The following is a 14,980-nucleotide window of genomic DNA, read 5'->3' as shown; positions in this document are numbered from 1 at the left end:
AACAATCCTAGTAAGGTTGAACTGTTTTCCAAAATGGTTGTGCCAGTTCACTCAGTCCAGCATTGTGTCAGAGTTCCTGCTGCTCTACATCCTTGCCAACACTTGATAATGTTTAGACTTTCAGAGATTTCCAGAGGTAAGGTGGACCATGTTAGGTGGACCAGCATCTCGTTTTGTAATTGTATAAATGGAAAATCTTACAAAGTGATAAAATATAATATATATCAACAAATTGATTTGATCCCTGTCATTGTTGCAGGGAATGTCCCAAGAATCAATAAAAGATCATGGCTGTCATTAAGACCCTTTATGTTCTATGTTGTCATATGAACTCCTTGCTGTCTTCCATCTTAACACCTGCCACAGGCCTGTGGCCTGAATATTCTCTCTGATGACCCTTACTCCATTCCAATTCATCTTTTGGGACTTCACTACCATTATCTCTTGTGCTTAGAGCAGTGCCTGTCATATAATAGGTACTTAATAACATTTGTAGGATGAGTTAAAGAAAATATTGACTGTACCGTTTATCTCCCAGATCATCTTTCTCAAAACATCTCTTTTCTTTTGATTATACTAATTATGAAGTCCTGGCCCAAGGGGAATGTGAAGAACTTCCTCCTTAAAGTCTGATTGTGAGATGTGGAACAGGCTCTGGAATATATCCAAAAGCTGCCTCTTCAGCTATATAGCAGAGAGGTCTGGCCATTGTGGCTTCAGAAGAGAGAGCGTTTTCCTCATCTAAATTGACAGGACATCACTGCATTCTACAACATAAAATGCAAGGACTATCGAGTGTCCAGTCCGTACCCCCTCCCACCAATTTTACAAGTGGGGAAGTTGAAGCTCAGAGGTGAAAGAGGTTGGCCGGGTCAGCCAGGCAATCAATCAATGGAGGAGTCAGGATTAGAACAAGTTCCCAGGCCAGTGCTCCTTCTCCCCCCACTCCCACCTGAGCCTCAAGCTCAAACTGCAGAATATTAGGAACTCTGGAAGTGAAGAAGTGATTTGTGACACATCAATATCACATAATTTTAAAAAAATGATGCTTTAAGATACAACATCGGTCTTGACCTACCTTTAAAAATATTAATTTTAATGGCTATTTCAAAGGCCTTTCATGACATAGACCACAGGTGTTACCTGGGGCTGGAGCAGTTGTCTGCAGCTCTCAACATGCAGTCATGCAAAATCCTAAGTAGCATTGTCAATCTCTACATGGTGTTTCACAGAGGACTACCTTGGACCTTCAGCAACATCCTTGCCATAGATCTTTGGAAGTTCTGGTCCTGAGAAGTTTGTCTTGATAAATGGAAGCTCTGATCACAATAAAAATAGAAGAATCAGGGACAGTTTCTGGAAAGTAAGGGAACCCATCACCTGATACTGAAATTCATAAGGGAAGTCAGAGTGGAGATGCTCCTGGCTTCTGACTCTTATTGGTGGCTTCTCCAAAGATGGTGGCAACTGCATTCCCTTGCCCAGTTCTGACATTGTGACCAGTGGCATGCATGGTGAGGTGGTAGCTGGGTGCCACCTGTAGTGGGAAAGAGTTATCACAGAGCAGAAGGACACATCAGAACTGGACATGCCCATGCTGGAGTGTCCTCACTAGGGTGCAGGGGTAGTGGCTTCCTTACTGGTGGATTCACCTACATTTTGTATTAAGCTAGATGTGCTCATGTTGACTTGATCACTAAGGCCTCTAGTGACACTGTCATAGGAGGGTGGGAAAGATGTGGCAGATGCAGTTTCAGATTTGTCTGGAAGCACACTATTCTCATTTCCTACGAATGCAACAAAGTCTTCATCTGGGAGTGACACGACCTCCTCTTCAGCGCTGGCCACACGTGGGGGATTGATGATTGTCTTGGAGCGGTGCAACACATAGCTCCGATAGGCCTTTTGAATGACAGTGGCTGAAATGTCTTCTTGCTTCCACCGGAGGGTGGTGGCTATTGGTTCATAAGATGCTTTTGAAAGGTTTGTTGCCATAAACTTCTCCTCCATATTTGCCTTCAGAGAATCCAACTCCCCAGACTCCCCCAGAACATTCTTGGTGAAAGCAAAAAGGATGTCCAAACAATGGATCTTATCTCCAGGGACCAAGGGAAGGTCCATTCGGATTAATATATTCCGATTGGGTTTTGGGATTTGCAAGGGGCCAGAGAGGGTGTCTGCAAAGTCTGAGAGGGCAGAAAAAGTTATAAATTGGGTGGCTTCTGGGTCAAACTTTTCCCAGGTCTCATAGAACATGTCAAAGTCGTCCTCGCTCAGGGGCTCGGTGCTCTCCTCTGTGGCCACATTGAAGTTCTCCAGAATCACTGCGATGTACATGTTGACCACGATGAGGAAGGAGATGATGATGTAGGTGGTGAAGAAGAGGATGCCCATGCCTGGGTTCCCGCAGTCCCCTTTAGTGCTATTGCTGTTGGGCAGATTGGGGTCACAGTAGGGGGGCCCCGTGTTGAGGATGGGGTTGAGGAGACCATCCCAGCCAGCCGACGTGGTGATCTGGAAGAGGCACAGCATGCTGTTGGCGAAGGTCTGGAAGTTGAACATGTCGTCGATGCCAGCCTCCCACTTGACATGGGGGAAGGTGGCCATGCCGAAGATGGAGTAGATGAACATGACGAGGAAGAGCAGCAGCCCGATGTTGAAGAGGGCAGGCAGGGACATCATGAGGGCAAAGAGCAGCGTGCGGATCCCCTTGGCTGCTCGGATCAGCCTGAGGATGCGGCCGATTCGGGCCAGGCGGATGACTCGGAGGATGGTTGGGGAGAAGTAATTTTCAAGTGATGAAATAATTGCAAAAACCAACAGGCCTTAAAAAGAGAGAGGAAATGATCTAAATTAGTACTCCCAATCATGATCCCTGACACCGTTAGCTGTGATCGCAATCCTTCATCCTGGCTCCAGATGAACTTACACGTGTGCATCTGTATTCAAAGACTGTGAGCCCTCTAGCCTGGCACAGTGGTTGGCATTGAGTAGGGGTGTAGTAAATGCTAACTGCAGAAATCCTCTCTCTCTCAAGTAGTCTCACCCTTCCTACCATGTTCTCACCTTTCTATCCATCCAGAATATCTATTTAGTCAACCTCCACGGTCAAAACCCTATCCTCTGCAGCGTAATTCAGCTGGAAGTGACTGCACTCTATTCCATAAGCTCACAGTCTATTGTCTGCTTCTGTCTATGACCCAGAGCCTGCTCTTCCCTGACAATTCAGCCTTTGGGTCATGCCTTTTCCTCCACCCTGGTCCTGTGCTCTGTGAAGGCCACGACCCCCCTGTGATTCATCTCCCTGTTTCCTACTGTGAAGATTGACTAAGTTCCTGGCACAGGGTCCGGGGGATAATTGTACAGAGACTGGTATTAATTACAAGGGGACCTGAGGACTTTGGCAACTTGCTGACAGCTAAAGCAGAATGGCTTTGAATGACCAGCTGTCTGCATAATGGCTTTTATTTGTTTCTTTCACTTTCCAGCTGTGTTTAAACTCTCTGTTAGGGTCTGGAGATGGGCATGTTTAAGGTCAGTTACAGCCCCCACCCCAACATGAACAAGGTTGGAAAGATGAAGAATGCATATGTCTCTCCATCTGGTATCTTACTTGAAGATTTGTAAAGCTTGGTCTTGGGGAACTGTGGGACTTATTGGGACTACCAAAGATTAGGCAAGGCGTTTAGGTAAGACATGATTCAAAACCTCTTAGGACAAATGGTGAGGGGTGTGGTAGCAAGCCCTCTCCTTGCCAGGATTCCCTTGACCCTCTTCTACTAGTTGCCTTTTATCATAGGAACATGAGTAGTGACAGTATTGTGTTGGAAGGTGGAAGGAAGTGGGAGGAGACTTGGCAAATAATTATAATTTTTTATTATAAAGTCTTAATGAAAGCCTCTCTCCTAAAGTCCACTTTAACTAGGACATTATATGGACACATAATGGGTACATAATGGGTCCATATAATCTCCTTAGATTGTGCCAGACAACTGGTCTATGTCTACTTCAAGGGAGAATAAGTGTTCATAGTTGTAACATTTAGATACTCAATGCATGTCTTGCTGGTGGGAAGGAAGAAAGGGAGAGAAGGATGGACAGGTGGAAGCTATCTGTCACTTGTTTTCTAGCTGCCTCTCAGAGTGATTTCTACCCAGGGACATGTTGCTGTGTAGGTCATAGGAACTGGTAGTTAAGGTGTCCACATTATAGAATTGAGTACTTTAAGTATATTTTATTTCTATAAATAAGTTCCCTTCTCTGAAATCATATCAAAATGGACTTTAGAGTCTGTCACTTTGGAAGACAAACGAACAAAAGAAACTTCCCATAAAAACCAGCAGCAACAAGAAAATAAAACAAAACAACAAAACAAAAGTACATAACCCCCTCACCCCCACCCCCCTCCCACCCACCACCACCACCACCACCACCACCACCACCACCAAATGACTAAACATAACCCAAGGCTGTATTTCAGCACCAGGTAGGGAGATTGATGAAGTGTTGGCAAGGTGTGCTTAGATGCTATTAGCTTTTGATTGGAACCAATGGAAATTAAATCTACAGTTATGCCCTGATATGAAAAGTTAGCAGGTCAGGATGTATTTATAATGCAAAGTAAAGCTGGTATGCTGGGATTTGGCTTTTATAAGGCCAAACTTTGGCTAAACCACAAGAAGGCCAGGGATAGTTTCTCAGTTGTTGGTGGGAGACTGCTAGTTCATTAGAACATTAGCCTGTCTAATTTCAGCTCCACCCTTTACAAATTGTATAACTTTCCTAATCTCTGGGGCTCAATTTTAAATGTATAAAATAAGAATAATGAGAATAATGACACTGCTTTCACATGGCAACTGTGAAGTTTCACAGCGCCCAGCCTACGGCTCAGAACGCAGCAAACACATAATTTGGTCAATTATGGTGGCTCCCTTCTCCACTTTAGCCTCTGACTCTACTCATTTTCTCTGAACAACTTTGGCCCTAAAATCCTGGGCCCATCACTCAACAACACCCAGACTAGACCATAATAGCATTGATCTCTTGGCATTGATCCCTTGACTTTTCTATCACTCATATTCCTTAAGAGGAGAGTTATACAGATATTTAATTCCAGACTCTTGACTTAAGAATCTCCTTTTCAACAATCTCCTCCCAGACTTTCTTCATTCAGTTGGCAATCCACCTCCTTTTTCAGAAGGTGTATTTTATGACTCACTTCACATCACACCACCCACTCTCTGATTTGAAGATCATAAAAATAAGGCCCACTGGAAACTCCATCATCTGAGGTTCTCTGGAGGAGCTATTGTTTCCCATCAGCCTCCAAAATTCTGGTGATGGTTGTGTACACAGAAGGTGCCTAAAGACACTTCATGACAGCATGGAGAAAGTCAATGAAACCTCTGCATTTGACTGAGAGGCCCAGGGGCATTTTAAATCTGCTGTGTTTAGAAAGAAGCAAACACTGGGCTCCTCTAATGTATAACGTGTTTAAAAAGTCTGTTTGTTGTCTCCCTGGTTTTGAAAGAAGAGCCAAACCAACCCCAAGCAGAGGCTGGGCTTCCCCACCATGTGTGATGCCCACTTACTCCCGATGGAAAGGACCACGACGATGAAGTCAAACACATTCCAGCCGTTCATGAAGAAGTATTGCCTCAAAGCGAACATCTTCAGGACACACTCTCCGGTGAAGACAGCCACAAAGAACTGGTTGATTTTGTTAAGGATTTTCGTCTTTTCCTCACTCTGATTATCTGTCTCCACCATCATGGTGAGCATGTTGAGGCAGATGAGGACCATGATGCTGATGTCAAAAGTCTGTCTGGTCACGATGTCAAAGACAAAGCCCTGGTACTTGTTCTGCAGAAACAAGAGATGGCACGTCAGGGCCTTTTGGCCAATATCAATCAGGCATCTGGAGGCCTATGTTCTCCATAGACAGGGTGTCAAAGTCTGTCTCTTTTGTCTCCCTCACACTCCACATCCAATCAGAAGCCAAGTCCTGTCAAATACATCACTCTTAGTTGATTCTACTTCATTGCCTCAATTCAAGTCCTCATCACCTCTCCTGGCCCCATGAAGTCACCAGGTACTTTGTCCTTGTCCATGCTCCTCCCTCCATTTGCAATGCCCTTATACCCTGTCTCTTGGTATCTAAATCCCAATAGTCTTGAGTGATCTATGTCTCTTAAGCCTCACTTCTTCCAGGGAGTTTTCCTTAATCTTATCACACTACATTGCCTCTTCTTTGGGTTCCCACTGATCCTTTACGGTCAGTCTTGAGTTCTAGCATTTCATGTATGCTGCTCTTCTCTACTAGACAATGAGCTTTTAAATATAGGAGCCATGTCTTATTTAACTTCGTGTCCCTGTAGTGCCCTGCACATAGCAAGAGTTCAAGAACTGCTTGCAAAATTATTGATTCAAGGGTGAAGTTAGTGTGATGGTGCAACTTCTTCCTGCAAATGCTCTCTTTATTCCTGGGGCTGTGCAGATGTCTAAGCCAATGCAGGGACAAAGCATAGGGTCAAGTCTTAATTGTCTGCACTCTTGGAAAGAGGCAGAATGTTCTGGATAGCAAAGAAGTCATTTCTATTTGGCTGTTTTTATGGCGTTTTTAGAAAGTTCCTAGCATGGCACTCTAGACTTTCCTGCGCTGTTAACTTTGTAGTATTCTGAGATTCCTTGATCTGAACTCCATTCTCCACTCCTTACCTTCTCCTGAGTTCACCTGCCTTGATCTGCAAACATCTCCTCTTACTTAGGGCTGATACTTCCTCCCCACCCCATGAACTCCAGGGCTAGGAGGCAGGCCCAAGACCCTTGTTGTTCCCCTCTGTCAATTCCAGACCTTTATTCTTGTGTCTTGTAAAGTCCTTCCTTCTTAAAACTTGTGTCACTGATAAGTGAGGCTCTTAGCCACACTTGGCCACTCTTGGCTATATGTCTTAGTTCCGTAGCTAACTATCTAATGACCTAGTTTTTCATAATTTATAGAAAAATCTTCCTGAACCTCACATCTTCCCCAACTCCCACCCTATTCTCTCTCCACTTTCACAACAAAATTTCTTGAAAGAGTTGTGCGCAAGCACTGTTTCTTATTCATTTCTCAATCCACTCCAACATAGCTTTTGTCCCCATCCTGCCACTGAAATGGTTTTTGCTAAGATCACCAATGACCTCCATAATGCTAACTCCAAGGACACTTGTTTGGCATTGATTACCAACCCCATCCATCTTGAAACTCTCCTTTTTTGGTTTTCATCATGCCTTACTTTCCTGGTTCTTATCTTAACTTCCTGGCTATTCCTTTTTGAGTCTTCTTTACCCAACTTTTAGATGTAAGAGTTCCTCAAGGCTCAGTTCTAGGCACCCTTTGCTTTTCAACTCATTCTTTTCCCTTGTTAATCTCTCAAACCTATGAATTAACATATATGTGGTTTTTGCTAATTATTTTCTTGAGTCACTGGACTGTAATTTCTGTGAGGGCAGGAACTTTGTTTATCTTGCTTACTGTTCTACCCCAGTATCTGTATAGTACCTGGCACACAATAGGTGCTCAATAAACAGGTGAATGAATAGATGACAGAATAGACAGCTTTGTTACCCATAACTTTAAAAAACCATGAAGCCAATCCACTAGGGTTTGATTAAATTTACTTCTGCACAACAGGCACTTAATAAGTGTATACTATGTGCAAGGCTCTGCATGAGTGAGGGAGGAAGAGAGGAAGCTGTTAGGAGTCTCACCAGGAACTCCCAGGAGCTGCAAAGCAATCAGAGGAGAGAAGGGTTGTGACAGAGGCTGGTTCCTACTTTCTCCTTCATAGTAGGGATGAGTTGCTGCTACCTTATGTGGTTAGAGAAAAGAATCAGACCCAAGTGGGCATGGTTCCGGCATAATTGCCCACTCACGTCTTCTCTGGAGTGGGAGGGGTATTGCTGAGCCAATAATAGTTTCCATTCCATCACTGAAAATGGTGAAAAAACAGAGCCCATTCACAGCCACATGACTTCAAATGAAACAGATCAGGTGACAACATTGCTAAGTTCCAGGCATCGAGTTTGCCCTGTATATTCAGACACTGGGGAAGCAGTAGCTTGCTGGCTGCTCTCGGCTTAGCTTGTGGGCAGTGATCACACCTTTGCAGCCCTTAGTGCTGTCAGAGATGATGAAGTGGGTGACTGATAATGTGCTATTACAGAGCCTATTATTTTCCCATAAAGTGGAGTATATAAAACCTGCTTTTAGTGACTTCTATAGTAAAGAACGTTATAGAATAAAATTTCTTAGTCTCATGGAAATCTGAGTCTTTGTTATGGATGTAACATAAGGTTTAGAACCTGGGCTTCACTAGAGGTGGTAAGCGCTGTGTATGTGCATGTGTTGGAGGTCCCTAGGTCATCCAGGTTGGCTGTGTTATGACATGGCATCCATGCAACTGGGGGTCAGAACTTCTGTGCCAATGCCCTGCTTATCTGACCAGCTTGGCCTGTTGGGACTCCTAAGGGAAGAAGGTGAGCATTCTAGTGCCAATGGTCATGTGAAAAGAAAACTGGACCCGAGAAGGTGGATCTTATATGGCAGAGGAAATTTCTCTTTTTCTTTGGGTTTCTTTCTTAGCTCTGGACTTTGAGGAGGACAGGTAATCAGACTTGTGCCACTGGGTGGTGGATGCCAAGATGTTGTCTGCCATATGGATGCCAGCCAGGAGCTGGGATGGGCCTTGGCTGCAGTTGCTACTTGGGCCCTGCAGCATCCCTAAGACTTCAAAGTCTTGTTTGAATGTCCCAGCCTTGCCTCAGTTATGCTGAAGGGAACAAAGGAAAAAGTGTTTGCCCTTCTTGGACCAGAATATGGAGGAGAGAGCCATGCTCCCCCACTAAAGCTAACATAGTATTGATAGTGATCATTGCCTGCCCCACTCCCCATCCTAAGGGATGACGGATCTTAGGAACACAGTTGGTCTATGGTCTCGCTTCCATTATCTATGTGCCAATCTTGAAGGATCTTGGTGGTGCCTTAGTTAGGAAAAACGGTGATTTTGTTGCAGGTCTTCCTGCCCAACCATCAACCTCCACCTCTATTGTAGTGCCTGGCATGCCAACATTAGTTCCTAGTGTCCTCTCCACAGTTCCTTTTTGAAATGCAGCCCACCCTGTCCCAGGAGATTGTCTTCCTTCAGAGGAGGAAGCCATGGTGGCCCGTGGGATTGGTTGATGTGAGGGGAGAAGCTGAGATTATAGAGAAATTGAGTAGTTTGTAGGGGTAGGTTCCAGAAACCATTTTGATTTTTTACCAAAGGTTGTGCCTCGCATAGAACTCCTTGGTGTCTGGTTCAAACATGGAGTCAACATCAGTCCAGCCGTCAGTAAAGGCCAGAATGGACTCAGTTGCTTATTTCTCAGGAAGTCTGAGCATCCTCCAACTGTAGCCCCTGACTTGACTCTGATTGGCTGGGCTCAGCCTTTCACCTATATATTCCAATTTTGAGCCTGTTCCTGCCCATTGGACTGGTTGACAGAGGGATACTCAGTGAACTTGAAGGACTCTCCCTCAGGTTCGCCCATGCTCACTCACGCCCAGTTATCTTGATCTTATGGGAATTTGGAAGGAAACTTCTGCCTCTGACATCCTATCACTCCTCATTATAACATTTCTTATCAAAACTGAGAATAGTAAGAAATTTATGACCACTGGTTCCAAGTAAAGTGTGCCAAAGTTCATAACACTTTTTTCCTCCTGTAAATGTTTTTAAGACTCTGTATTCATGGATATTTTAGTAATTTATGCAAATCCCATGCCATGATTTAGAAATTCTAATGTGGGTCTTTCTAATTCATTTAGGGAAAGTCCTGTCTCTTTGTTGAAGGTCCTTAAGCTCTGCCCTTGTCTGGGGAAGGGCTAATGGGATTTTGCCATGGACAGTGCTTGTAGTTTTCTTCATAAATGTTGCATCTTAACCACAGAAAGGTTATATAAAGGGACAGGATGCCGATTCCATTCACTGGAATAGATGGCTCAGAAACTCTTTGAAGAGGTTCAGCTGTATATTTCCAGCACAGCAACATCCCCACTCCCAAACCTGTTGCTCCACTTCCATCAGGAGCCAGCCACAGGGCTGATGCTTTCCACCTTCTGGCAGAGGCCTGAGGAAAACTTAGATGGTAGGTATCATGTACGGTTTGGGTGCTGCATTTAACAGGAGAAGAAAAGGGCATGCCTATTAGGATCTTTGTGAATAAAGGAATCAAAGTGGAGGATGGCCCTAAGTTTTGGTCAATCTTTAAATACTAGAGTGGGATAATTTTTTAATTTCTTTTGTGCCACCTGACCTTGATCTTGATCAATCCAGGATCCAGAGAGGGTTGGGTTTTGGCCATTTCCCCTCTTTCTAGCTGTAGGAATGGGGGGAAATGTAGGGTAAGGCTAGAGATCCATTGCAACCTAGATCATAATGCATACTCACACAATGTCTCATCTCAGGGCTCTAACCATCCTTCTTATCACTTAGCCTAATCAGCTCTCAATCCTGTACTTGAACCCTAAAACTGTTGTGGAACTCAGTACTGCCCTAAACAGTTCTATCTGGAGTAACTGTAGAAGATATGTTCACTCTTTAAGACCAGAGTTGCTTCTTTTAGACGTCTCTTTCCTTGGACCCGAGAATGCTCATTACCTTCATCCCTGAACTCAACCCACATCTCCTCCTCCACAGAGGGCACTGCCCAGCCCCTACCCAGCACAGGCATAGGCTGTCAGGTTGGATTCATAGACACACTCTGGTAGAGGGAAGCTCTGGGACTCACCAGGGGCCGGGGGATAGGCTTCTGGGGCTTCTTGGAGCCCAGCTTCTTCATGGCGTTGTAGTACTTCTTCTGCTCCTCTGTCATGAAGATGTCCTGGCCCCCTAAGTGCAGGAGAGGATAACACACACCATTGTTGTTAAAGCAGTAGGAATCCCCGGGGATATCAAAATCATGCTGTAGGGCAGTGGTCGGCAAACTCATTAGTCAACAGAGCCAAATACCAACAGTACGACGATTGAAATTTCTTTTGAGAGCCAAATTTTGTAAACTTAAACTATATAGGTAGGTACATTGTTATTAACTTAATTAGGGTACTCCTAAGGCTTAGGAAGAGCCACACTCAAGGGGCCAAAGAGCTGTATGTGGCTCGCGAGCCGCAGTTTGCCGGCCACTGCTGTAGGGGAAAGACATCTCAACTTTCTCCCCTTTCTGCAGAAAGACATGCCAAAGCCAGGATCAAGGAGTGTCCTGTTTCTCGCCTACAGGAACCCAGAGATGCCACATGGACAAAGGTGGGGAGAGTTTGGAACTAGGACCCAAGGGGAAGGTATGGGTTGGTTCAAATCTGAGCCTAGAATCCAGCCTACTCATTCCAATAAGATCCATTGGTTTCTAGAAACTTATCTTGGCCAGGGGCAAGAGCTTACCTCAGGGACTTCTGGAACAAAGACCTGGGACCCAGCCCCTCAACCCCTTCCTGGAGAGTTATTGCTTTATCCAAGGGTCTTTGGAGAACCCTTGACTGGTTCTCTGAAGGCCCTGCCAGTAACACTGCTCCCTGCTGTTACAGTGCTAGAAATTCCCCCACTGACGATGCCTTGCTCCCTTAGGATTGGATTTAGTTTTTTTAGGGACCCTTTGAACTTCCTACATTCAACCCCTCACCTTTTACTTCATGACATGATTTTAAAGCCTCCCGTTTCAATAGCATGTTTGTATAAATTAGTAACTGCACATGCTGGGGAAAGGGACTGAGATCTGTGGCATTTGAAAGGAGATTTCAGAAAAATCTGTGGCCTTGACTGGTGTTGCTAAGTGGTTAGAACGGAGACACTGAAGGGTGATGGATTCAACTCCTGGCCCAGTCAGGGCGCGTGTGGTAGGCAACCGATTGATATGTCTCTCTCACATCAATGTTTCTCTCTTTCTCTCTCCCTTCCACCTTCCTTCCTTTCTACTCTCTCTAAAAAAAAAAATCAAAGGAAAAATATCCTTGGGTGAGGATAAATAAATATATAACAGGTTGTCTGAGATTGGGCTCCTGTTTACTGAAGTCAGCACCCATGGAGGCAAGGGCCTTCTTCCCCAGCCTGAGGAAGGTTGGGATTCTGCCAACACTGGACTCTGGCCCTTCCTGAGGCATCTGGACACAGAGCTCTGGATGCCAGGGCTCCAGACAGAGGCAGCAAGTGCTGGAGCCCCTTTTTTCCCTGTTGATACTCCCCAAGGGGTCACCTGGGACACACTCAACCCACTTGGTTCAAGTAGGAGGACCATGGCACTCTGGGAGAGAAGATGGGGACCCCAGGCAAGGTTGGGAGGCAATGCTGATACAGAGAAATACAACTCTTTCAGCAGCAGCCCTGACACCAAACAGAGGTGAGCGCAGCAACCAGGGGACAAAGGTCAGTGTTGGTGTTAAAGGTCAAAACTGGGTTCCCCATCAGGCGTGAAGGGCTATGAGTAGTGTTGGCGTTAGTCATGAGGCCAGGGGACAAGAAGTATAAGATTGGCCGTTACCGCAGAAACACCGGAACCCCACTTATCTTTTTTTTCTGTTGATTGAAGTTGTCAATTATGACCCCAACGAAAAGATTGAGTGTGAAGAAGCCGCCAAAAATGATGAAGATGACAAAGTACAAGTACATGTACACATTGTTCTCCCATTTGGGCTGCAAGTTCACCTGTGAGCAGACAAAGCACGGCATGGGGACAAGGGGGTGTCTTAGTTTGTGTTTACCCCAAAAGCCAACACTGAGACATGGACCTGGGTGCAGGTGGTTTATTTGGGAGGTGATCCAGGAAGCAGGAGTGAGGGAGGGGGAGGGTAAGCAGGAACAGGAGAAAAGCAAAGAAGGGGATGCTGGGAAGAAAGCCATTGCCATGGGCAGCTGGCACTCTATCCTCTGGGGCCCTCTAAGAAAGCCTGTAGAACAGGCCTCAGGACTTGACCTCCAAGGGACAGGGAAGCTAGAGCATGTATCTACAGACTTCCCATACTATCTGTGAGAGTTGCCCCCAGGAATGTTAAATCCCTCACCCTTGGGGGAGAGGCTGCTGAGCAAGGTCTGAAGCCCTGAAGAAAGTCAAGTCTCAGAGAATCAGAAACACAGCATGCCAGTGAACTCAGAGCTGGGCTGAGAGGATGGGCAGGGCACCTGCAATGTCTGCCACCGTGGGAATGGTCTTTCCTCAACAGCATCATGCTCTCCGTCTGGCTGCCATGGTAGACGCTGAAATTCTATCTCATCCCTTGGTTCTAGCCACTGCCTCTGCTCCTGCTCCTGCCAGGGAATGCCCTCACACACAGTTCTTTATCTGCATTTTCCTCATGCAGGGGAAGAGTTTCAGAAGCCCAGGGCGTTTGCACGGAAGGAGAACAGGCTAGGTTGGCTTAAATAGCCAACAGTGAGCCAGCTGGACACTGCTCCAGAGAGGAACAGTGCTAGGGTGCTGAGTGGTCGCCTCTTCTGGTACCAAGGCCACCGTCTTCACTCCAGTTCAAATAGACTGATGGCGGTGCGGAGGGGAGGGGGGGGAGGGGGCAAATGGACGGGAAGGCAGTGGGCAAGACTTACCCCTCGGGCATCGACAGCCGCATACATGATGTCCATCCAGCCTTTAAAGGTTGCCTGGAAACAAAGAGCAGTGGCTACTCAGTCTCTGCCCATGCATCTACACTGGGCTTTGTTTTGATTGGCTTACTTGTTTTTCTCATTGAGCATTATTGGTCCCCCTGGAGCCAGTTCTGACATGTCTCTATCTCCCAGGGTAGAGCACAATGCCTGGCACACCATAGCTACTCAGGGATTTTTGTCAAATGAATGCATGAACATATGGTGCATGCAAGAACTTGTGGGTAACTGCATGACAAATGTATAAGCAATTACATTAACACTTGAATGGATGGAGTACTGAATGAACAAGTAGATGGATGAAGGCAAGTGATGAAGAATGAATGAATGAATGAATGAATTGAAGTATGAATGTGGTTGACTGTCATCATCACCAGCATTATCTATCACTATAATAGACCTAGAACATAATCTATTATCCTCTAGGGCAGTGGTTCTCAACTTTCTGGTCCTCTAAATACAGTTCCTCATGTTGTGACCCAACCATAAAATTATGTTCGTTGCTACTTCGTAACTGTAATGTTGCTACTGTTATGAATTGTAATGTAAATATCTGACATGCAGGATGGTCTTAGGTGACCCCTGTGAAAGGGTTGTTCGACCGCCAAAGGGGTCACAACTTACAGGTTGAGAACCACTGCTCTGGGGGATAATTTGCAGAAGACTGAACATGTGGCTATACCATGTTTATTTTGTACAAGTTGTAAATTCTAACTCATTACCTGATACAATGCATGACAAGCTTATCCTTTATTCTAGCCTATTAGCTCGCACTGGTCTAATTGTACCTCTGGGAAATCATACTCATTGGTAAGGCCCTCTGGCCTCATGGTGTAGCCTGTAGGAATGACCTCAGCTCACACTGAGTGCTCTCCCCTACATAGCATCTTCTGAAAGATCCCCATTCCTCCACGTTAAAGAGAGGCCAAAGGAAAATACATGGTTGATTTCAGAACTCACCACCTGCAGAAGTGCAAGGTAACCCATTGCAACATTATCAAAGTTGACCTTCATGTTGACCCAGAAGAGTTTGCCAGTGTAGTTTTGAAGTCTACAATCAGATTCGTTATTCACAACAGTAGAAGACACAAGAGAAAAGTCTTTATTGGTCATGTTGATGCACCTCCCAAACATCCCTGAAAAGAAGTTCATGCCCATGATGCTGAAGATGAGCCAGAAGATGAGGCAGACGAAGAGGACGTTCATGATGGACGGGATGGCACCCACCAGGGCATCTACCACCACCTGGGGGGAAATGCAAAAGGACCTGGAACCCCACCAATGTCTCACCCCTTTTTGCTGGATCCAACTTC

The 14,980-nt window shown here is 45.5% G+C and overlaps 1 protein-coding gene across 1 annotated transcript in view; it reads right to left on the bottom strand.

Moving 5' to 3' along the window:
* Positions 1–1,611: 1,611 nt before the first annotated feature.
* The window catches only part of SCN10A (sodium voltage-gated channel alpha subunit 10), a 79,427-nt gene continuing 66,058 nt past the window's right edge, over positions 1,612–14,980 (bottom strand). Inside the window, exons 22-27 of the mRNA XM_070391051.1 lie at positions 14,628–14,912; positions 13,611–13,664; positions 12,579–12,716; positions 10,813–10,917; positions 5,592–5,862; positions 1,612–2,825 (exon numbers count right to left, since the gene is read on the bottom strand). Coding sequence (XP_070247152.1) covers positions 1,612–2,825; positions 5,592–5,862; positions 10,813–10,917; positions 12,579–12,716; positions 13,611–13,664; positions 14,628–14,912 — 2,067 coding nt within the window. The remainder of the gene's footprint in view (positions 2,826–5,591; positions 5,863–10,812; positions 10,918–12,578; positions 12,717–13,610; positions 13,665–14,627; positions 14,913–14,980) is intronic.

This window comes from Myotis yumanensis, unplaced genomic scaffold, assembly GCF_028538775.1.
Source record: "Myotis yumanensis isolate MYYU_CA2020_CCGP unplaced genomic scaffold, mMyoYum1.0.hap1 SCAF_14, whole genome shotgun sequence".
NCBI classification, from domain to species: Eukaryota; Metazoa; Chordata; class Mammalia; order Chiroptera; family Vespertilionidae; genus Myotis; species Myotis yumanensis.
This window is presented reverse-complemented; position numbering and strand designations above follow the sequence as displayed.